The following is an 8,897-nucleotide window of genomic DNA, read 5'->3' on the forward strand; positions in this document are numbered from 1 at the left end:
CCCCGGCCCCTCTTCCCCCCCCCCCCCCGCAGCAGCAGCAGCAGCAGCAGCCCTTGGGAGGATGGGGGGGAGGGGGTCTCACTCACTGGGCACCCAGAGTGGTCCGGAGGGCCGGGCCGAGGCTTGTTCCCTCCCCCCCCCAGAGAGGCTGGGCGCTGGGAAAGGGTCCCCCGGTCAGGGGGGGAGGTGGACCAGGGAGCCAGGAGGAAACCCGGATTCTTCTCTGCAGGAAAGACCTCTTGTTGCCTCCGCCCTGCTGCTCCTCCGAGGGGGAAGGAGTCCCAGGGGAGATGGTTTCCTCGGGTCGGTTCCCCTTGGAAGAAGGAGGAGGCGGAAGCCCTGGGGGAGCCTCCTAGTGTGGTACTCTTGGCTTTCACGAAGGAGCTGAGCAGGGGCAGCAGCCAGAGGAGTTCCCCCAGAGGAGCAGGTTCCCTGCCCCGCATCAGAGGCCCACAGGGAGCGTTTCTGCGTCAAATCCTTCAGCCAGAGCTCAGCCTGTCTTCCTTCCTCTCCTGATCTCAGCTGCTGCTGGTTCTTCACAGGGACACATTCCTGCCCCTTCTCCTCTGCTGGGCTCTCAGACAAGGTTCTTGCCCAACACCTCTGGCCTGTCGGAGAGACGCCTACAAGGGTCCAGGGCTCACCCCTCCCTCTTGTCCTTCTGGGGTTTCCCTGAAGAATTGGCCCCGAGGACAGATGGAGCCAATGTGGTGGGAGGCTTAGCCTGTGAACATCCTTCAAAGCACCAAACAGAGACCCTGAACTCTCCCAGAGAACCCTGGAGGCATATCTCAAACACCGTGGTTTGCAATATAGAAAACTGATATTGCACCTGGTCTACGGACCCTTTTGTTCTGATGCACCAGGGCAATTCTCGTGTGTCTCCTGAGCATGTGAAGGTTTGTGATGCTCAGTGGTGATTCTCCATCCTCTTTGATTTCCCATGTGACTGTCTTCCCCCCCCCCAGTGAAGCCCCTCTTCATAGCCAAGTGACTGATGGCATCTTACAGAGGTATCACCCACAGACTCAAGAGAAGGGGAGAGAGATGGACGAGCAGATCCCAGAAGGACCTGGAAGTGGCAAGACAGCAAGGAAAGGCCCCCATCCCACCCAAGCTGGGAGTGGTGCTGAATTCTGGGAAGGCCTGGTGCCAGAGATCCACTCTCAGCTCACTGCAATCCCAGATGTACATTGCCGACGCTTCTGGCAGTTCCGCTACCGTGAGGCCGATGGGCCCCGAGAGGTTTGCAGCCAGCTCCATGGACTTTGCAGCCACTGGCTGGAGCCGGAGAGGCGCACCAAGAAGCAGATCCTGGACCTGGTGACCCTGGAGCAGTTCCTGACTCTCCTGCCCCAGGAAATGCAGGGCTGGGTCAGAGGGTGTGGGCCGGAGACCAGTTCCCAGGCGGTGGCCCTGGCCGAAGGTTTCCTCCTGAGTCAGGCCGAGGAGAAGAGGCAGGCAGAACAGGTGAGGGGATTCCAGAGACTTTCTTATCTCTCCAGGTCTGCTGCTGGAAGGGTGCAGAGTCTGGGAGTGGGGCAGGATCCATTCCTTGGTCCCTTTTCCATTCCATCTCTTACCCCTCTCCCTCGCTGCTGTTTCAGACGTGGGGACCCTCCATGAAGATAGAAGCGACATCCCCTGAGGCAGAAGGAGCTTCCTTGGAGCAAGGACAGAGGGCACAGGCCGTGGAGCGTGCCCAAGTTGCCCTCTCCAGTGGTAAGGACTCATCGTGCCTGGGTGCGATTGGGGCACAGCGTGAATTTGATGGGTAGAGAGTTCAGAAACGCTTCTTTACACAACACACTGTTAATTTGTGGCACTCCATGTCCGTTAACTGTGATGCCTCCAAAAGGAGATTAGACATATTCTTCGAGGGCAATTCCTCCCATTAGTTTGAATAGTCATATCTCACCTTCCTTCCGTAAGAGGAGCTCAAGGTAGCTCACAAGAGAAAAGGTAGACAAACCTCGGCAGAGCTATTCAACCTGGGGGATAAAGGGAGCCTCCACCTTCTGGGGCAGCAGAGCGCTGAAAATCAGTTTCTCGGGTCCCATAATAATTGGAAAATTTGGCTTCTGTGCCCAAGCTTACAAGGACATCTGGCGGGCTGCTCTGGGAAGTCGGATGCTGGAGTAGGGATCGTAGGGGGTGGCTTCCCCCCCCCCAGGAGCTTTGGGGAGGGCCTTTGGGAAAGGCTTGGGGCAGATGTGGTGTCAGTTTGGTGTTTTGTCTGGCTGAAAACCTGGTTGTGACGTTCGCATGCTTCCATGACTTCTATTTGCCAAGGAGCGATGGATCCTGATGCCATGATCTTAGTTTTTTTGATGTTGAGCTTCAAGCCAATTTTTGCGCTCTCCTCTTTCACGAAGAGCAAGAGGCTCTTTAGGTCCTCCTCACTTTGCATATCTGAGGTTGTTGATGTTTTCCCCGGGCCATCTTAATTCCATTTTGTGATTCATCCAGGTTGGCATTTCGTATGATGTACTCTGCATATAAATTAAATAAACAGGGTGACAGTATACATCCTTTTCATACTCCTTTTCCTATGCTAAACCAATCAGTTGTTCCATATTTAGTTCTGTCACTTCTTGACCCTTATACAGGTTTCTCAAGAGACATGTGAGGTGGTCTGGTACCGAGAAAAGTAGGGTTGCCAAGTCTGGCCCACAAGCCGGCGGTGGACTTACAAGGAGGCTCGAAGAGAGGGGAGGGAAGAAGCGTGACGTTCCTATGCCCCCTCCAGGTGACGTACACGTCAGGGATGTCAGTGACGTGCCTACATCACCCGAAAGTGACATACACATATTGGTGACATCGTGGGGGCTACACTCTGTTTTGGGGGCAAAACTCTATGGTTTGAAGCTAATTCTACCATAGAGTTTTGTCCAGAGTGTCACCAGATGTTAGGCACTTTTATGTAGTGGCCCATCACTTGTGGCCCCTCATGGATCACTGCCTTGTCGTGGCGAGGGGGCTTGCGCAGTTCAATGAAGCTGTGGGCTATGCCGTGAAGGGCCACCCAAGACGGACAGGCCACAGCAGAGAACTCAGACCAAGCGTGATCCACCTGGAGAAGGAAATGGCAACCCACTCCAGTATTTTTGCCAAGAAAACCCCATGGACAGTATCAAAAGGCTAAAAGATATGACGCCGGAAGATGAGCCCCTCAGGTCGGAAGGTGTCCAATATGCTACTGAGGAAGAGCAGAGGACAAGTACAAGTAACCCCAGAAAGAGTGAAGCGGCTGGGCCAAAGCCGAAAGGACGCTCAGTTGTGGATGTGTCTGATGGTGAAAGGAAAGTCCGATGCTGCAAAGAACAATACTGCATAGGAACCTGGAATGTAAGATCTATGAATCAAGGTAAGCTTGACGTGGTCAAAAATGAGATGGCAAGACTGAACATCGATATCCTAGGAATCAGTGAACTAAAGTGGACAGGAATGGGCGAATTTAACTCAGAAGACCATTATATCTACTACTGTGGCCAGGAATCTCGTAGAAAAAATGGTGTGGCCTTTATAGTCAACAAGAGAGTGCAAAAGGCAGTACTGGGATACAATCTCAAAAATGACAGAATGATTTCTGTCCGATTCCAAGGCAAACCATTCAACATCACAGTAATTCAAGTGTATGCCCCAACCACTGATGCAGAAGAGGCTGAAGTGGACCGGTTCTATGAAGACCTACAACACCTCCTAGAACTAACACCAAAAAATGATGTCCTCATCATCATAGGGGACTGGAATGCTAAAGTAGGAAGTCAAAAGGTAACTGGAATAACAGACAAGTTTGGCCTTGGAAAGCAAAATGAAGCAGGGCAAAGGTTAACAGAGTTTTGTCAAGAGAACACACTGGTCATAGCGAACACCCTTTTCCAACAACCTAAGAGGCGACTCTACACATGGACATCACCAGATGGGCAACACCGAAATCAGATTGACTATATAATTTGCAGTCAAAGATGGAGAAGCTCTATCCAGTCAGTAAAAACAAGACCTGGAGCTGACTGTGGTTCAGATCATGAGCTACTCATTGCAAAATTCAGACTTAAACTGAAGAAAATTGGGAAAACCACGAGGCCATTCAGGTTTGACCTAGATCGCATCCCTGATGAATATACAGTAGAGGTGAAGAATAGATTCAAGGGTCTGGATTTGATAGATAGAGTGCCTGAAGAACTATGGACAGAGGTTCGTGACATCGTACAGGAGGCAGCAATCACCACCATCCCAAAGAAAAAGAAATGTAAGAAAGCAAAGTGGCTTTCTGATGAGGCTTTACAAATAGCAGAGGAAAGAAGGAAAGCGAAAGGCAAAGGCGAAAAGGAAAGATTTACCCAACTGAACGCAGATTTCCAGAGAACAGCAAGGAGAGATAAGGAGGCCTTCCTGAATGAACAGTGCAAAGTAATAGAAGAAAACAATAGAATGGGAAGGACTAGAGATCTCTTCAAGAAAATTGGAGAAATCAAGGGAGCGTTCCATGCAAAGCTGGCCATGATAAAGGACAAAAACGGTAGGGACCTAACAGAAGCAGAAGAGATTAGGAAAAGATGGCAAGAATACACAGAAGAACTATACAAGAAAGACCTCGATGTCCTTGACAACCACGACGGTATAATCACTGACCTCGAGCCAGACATCCTGGAATGTGAAGTTAAATGGGCCTTAGAAAGCATTACTAACAACAAAGCTAGTGGAGGTGATGGTATTCCAGCTGAGCTATTCAAAGTCTTAGAAGATGATGCTGTTAAAGTTCTGCACTCCATTTGCCAGCAAATTTGGAAAACGCAACAGTGGCCACAGGATTGGAAAAGGTCAGTATACATTCCAATCCCAAAGAAGGGCAATGCCAAGGAATGTTCAAACTATCGCACAATTGCACTCATATCACACGCTAGCAAGGTCATGCTCAAGATCCTACAAGCTAGGCTTCAACAGTACGTGGATAGAGAACTACCAGAAGTACAAGCTGGGTTTCGAAGAGGTAGAGGAACTAGAGATCAAATTGCCAACATTCGCTGGATTATGGAGAAAGCAAGAGAGTACCAGAAAAATATCTACTTCTGCTTCATTGACTATGCTAAAGCTTTTGACTGTGTGGATCACAACAAACTATGGCAGGTCCTTAAAGAGATGGGAGTACCAGACCACCTCACATGTCTCTTGAGAAACCTGTATAAGGGCCAAGAAGCGACAGTTAGAACCGGATATGGAACAACTGATTGGTTCAGCATAGGAAAAGGAGTACGACAAGGATGTATATTGTCACCTTGCTTATTTAATATATATGCAGAGTACATCATGCGAAATGCTGGCCTGGATGAATCACAAGCGGGAATTAAGATTGCTGGGGAAAAGATCAACAACCTCAGATATGCAGACGATACCACTCTAATGGCAGAAAGTGAAGAGGACCTAAAGAGCCTCTTGCTCAGGGTAAAAGAGGAGAGCGCAAAAGTGGGCTTGAAGCTCAACATCAAAAAAACTAAGATCATGGCATCCGGCCCCATCACTCCTTGGCAAATAGAAGGGGAAGTCGTGGAAGTAGTGACAGACTTCACGTTCCTGGGATCCCAGATCACCGCAGACTGTGACAGCAGCCATGAAATTAAAAGATGCCTGCTCCTTGGGAGGAAAGCGATGGCGAACCTAAACAGCATGATAAAAAGTAGAGACATCACCCTGCCAACAAAAGTCCGCATGGTCAAAGCAATGGTATTCCCAGTAGTCATGTATGGCTGTGAGAGTTGGACTATAAGGAAGGCCGAGCGCCGAAGAATAGATTCTTTTGAACTATGGTGCTGGAGGAGACTCTTGAGAGTCCCTTGGACTGCAAGAAGAACAAATCAGTCAATCCTCAAAGAAATCAACCCTGACTGTTCCCTGGAAGGCCAGATAATGAAACTGAAGCTCAAATACTTTGGCCACCAAATGAGAAGGGAGCACTCACTGGAGCAGACCCTGATGCTGGGAAAGATTGAAGGTCAAAGAAGACGGGGACGGCAAAGGATGAGATGGTTGGACAGTGTCATCGACGCAACGAACATGAAATTGAGCAAACTTCAGAGGATGGCAGAAGACAGGAAGGCCTGGCATGATCTGGTCCATGGGGTCGCGAAGAGTCGGACTCGACTGTGCGACTGAACAACAACAAAGTCGGGGTGGAGGCGAGGAGACTTTCAAGTGTCAACCCCAATACTCCAGTGGCCACCTTTGCAGTGTCAATCCAGGAAGGCATGGCGTGATCTGGTCCATGGGGTCGCGAAGAGTCGGACTCGACTGTGCGACTGAACAACAAAAAAATAGGTAAAGATTCCTTTTTCTGTCTAACCTTCAAAGCATCAGTTTTTGTCAAAATGTTCTTTAAATTCTTAGATCTCCTATAAGAGATAATAGGTTTATCCTGGCAACCAGGCAAGTCTGAAATTAAATGCCAATTTCGAAGAATAATATGTTTTATAGGCCCTGCCAGATGGGAAAATTCCGAACTGCAAAAGATACCTCCTCTCTCTCTTCTGATCTTATACTTTAACAATAAATTCCTATCCATTTTATAGGCCCTCACTTTGGAATCCCAGATAGTGTGTCGAGGATAACCTCTAGCAATTAATTGTTGTTCTAATACCCTGCTGTCTTTTAAAAAATCCAAACTCTCAGAAGAATTACGTTTAAGTCTAAGATATTGTCCATAAGGTAGATGGACACCCCTGGGGGTGGGGTGGGGTGAAGCTTGCAGTGCCCGGCCAATTCAAGTTTTCCTAGGCTCAGAGCATTTTATATTTTTAGTTTCTGCTGTGATCCTTGTATTTCTTCTTGATCTTTTATTTTAAAAACTGCATTGCCAAAAAAATATCACAAGCGTTCTAAGCATGTCTGTATTTTAATTTTAAAAATAATATCTTTAATTGTGGCTCCGGTCACACGGAGCAGTAGCCACGCTACTGTGACGGAAGATAGGCGGATTTTCCGGGCGCGATCTCACCGCCACATCTGGGAAGCGTAGATCTCCCGTGGCGAACCTGAGGCTTCACTCTGAAGATGTGCGGTTAAAAACTAGTACCTTGGAGGTACTAGTTTCCGGAAACCGCGGGGCAAGGGCAGGCGTCTGATTGCGTTTCCGGTGGCATCTGGTGCCCGCCCATGCCCCATTGCGAAAAGGTGGGTTTTTTCGAAGTCTCCAGGGATGGGCAGAAGCACCCAACGGGGCATGCGCAAACTTCAGGCTACAAAAAAATTCCCACAACCCCGTTTGCTGTGCCGCACCACTTCTTTGGCGCATCGATGATCGGCACCTCCCCCCTAACCACGGGACCTCGATGGGACCACGAGGGGACGCCTGATCGGGGCAAACAGCCATGCTTCCCCCCCGCAATATCCGGCCCGTGTGGCGGGCCTGTGTTTGTCTCTATCCTTTATAAAGTTCATATCTCCACTACCTGGCATTACATTTTTGACACACATGGCCCAGCCCGACAAAGTCCCATTCATGTCAGCTCTGGCCCTCATAACAAAAGAGTTTGACACCCCTGGGTTACAGCTCTTTAAAGCGATTCTTATTTGTATCTGGTAAATCAGATGTTATGTTTTCTTTTCTGTGCTTTGCAGAGATTTTGAATGAGTTGGGCTTCATTAAATGTGTCTAAGGTTAGTGTGGCATGTCTTTTTTCAGTTGTGTATAGAATTCCAAATAAGAAATCCTCTTGCAGATGCTTGAGACTCACACCTGAATGAACCCGACCCAGTATGACCCCATTCATGATGTGGGTCAGGTGAGTTCAAGGGCCAGAGTGTTGGGTTACGGACTTGGTGGATCTGGGTTCAGATCCTCAGTAGGCTTGGGAGGTCTGTGGATGCCCTTTAGCCGGTCACATTTCCAGGCTAAGATAGTTGTGAGGATTAAATGTTTGTGTGTGGGGGGGTCTTCTTCAAAGAGATGTGTTTGATTGGTGCAGAAATCTCAGGAATTCTGTATTTATTTATTTATTTATATCCAAGTGGGAACCGGCAAGGACTAATGAACTGCATCTCATTCCCCCCCCTCCAGCAGTATGTCATATTTCCCTTTGCTGAAAGACCCCGTAACACCCAGCCTGTATTTTCCTGCCCCTCCGTCTTCTGCTTTCCCTCTTTCCCCCTCCAGCATCCTCTGCCTGGGAAAACTATGGCCCAGTTCTGTGAGGGTGCCGGCCACTGGGCCAGGCCGACCTGCATGGTAGGGAGCCCTCAAGGACTTGGGTGGGAGAATGTCATTTTCCCCTTTGCCCCCCTCCCACTATTTCTTCTTTTCCTCCTAGGCTTGCCAAGTCCCCCCGGGGGGCAGGGGAACCCCCGCCCCAGAGGCCCGTTATCCGCCGCCAGCAGATCGGGCCCTGGGGGGAACCCCACCCCCAAAGCACGTGACGTGCCCGACGTCAGCACGTCACCCGGAAGTGACGCAGCCACGCTGGGCGCGCCGGGGGCAGGGCCGATGCGGCCGTGTCACTTCCGGAAAACGTGGTTGTGGTGCACATGCGCGCTCCAAGACCACACCGGGAGTCCCCCGCCGCGGCAACAACGAGGACTTGGCAACCCTATTTCCTCCTCTTGGCAGCCCCCCATATCCTCTCCCCTTTCTCTGCTCTCCTCTTCGGCAACATTTATCCTTCCTTTATTTGTTCCCTGGCTTTCCCCACAGTGGGGACCAAAGGAACTTGCATCATTCTCATCTGCTCCTTCTTCTCCTGACAACAACCCTGTGAAGTCGGTTACACTGAAAGTGTGGGACTGGCCCAAAATCACCCAGTGAGTTCCCACAGCACGAAGGGGGTCTCAGACCTGAGTCTCTGAGATGGTGCTCCGTAGCTGTATCCAGGACAGCGTACTGACTTTCCTGGGGCGCCTGCTGTTGA

The 8,897-nt window shown here is 49.9% G+C and overlaps 1 protein-coding gene across 1 annotated transcript in view; it reads left to right on the top strand.

Annotated features, from left to right (window-relative positions):
• Window positions 1–8,897, top strand: part of LOC107115410 (olfactory receptor 52B2-like) — a 40,138-nt gene that overhangs the window by 5,551 nt on the left and 25,690 nt on the right. Inside the window, exon 3 of the mRNA XM_015417115.1 lies at window positions 1,608–1,722. Coding sequence (XP_015272601.1) covers window positions 1,608–1,722 — 115 coding nt within the window. The remainder of the gene's footprint in view (window positions 1–1,607; window positions 1,723–8,897) is intronic.

Source organism: Gekko japonicus, unplaced genomic scaffold (genome assembly GCF_001447785.1).
Source record: "Gekko japonicus isolate JY-2015 unplaced genomic scaffold, Gekko_japonicus_V1.1 scaffold3426, whole genome shotgun sequence".
Taxonomy (NCBI): Eukaryota; Metazoa; Chordata; class Lepidosauria; order Squamata; family Gekkonidae; genus Gekko; species Gekko japonicus.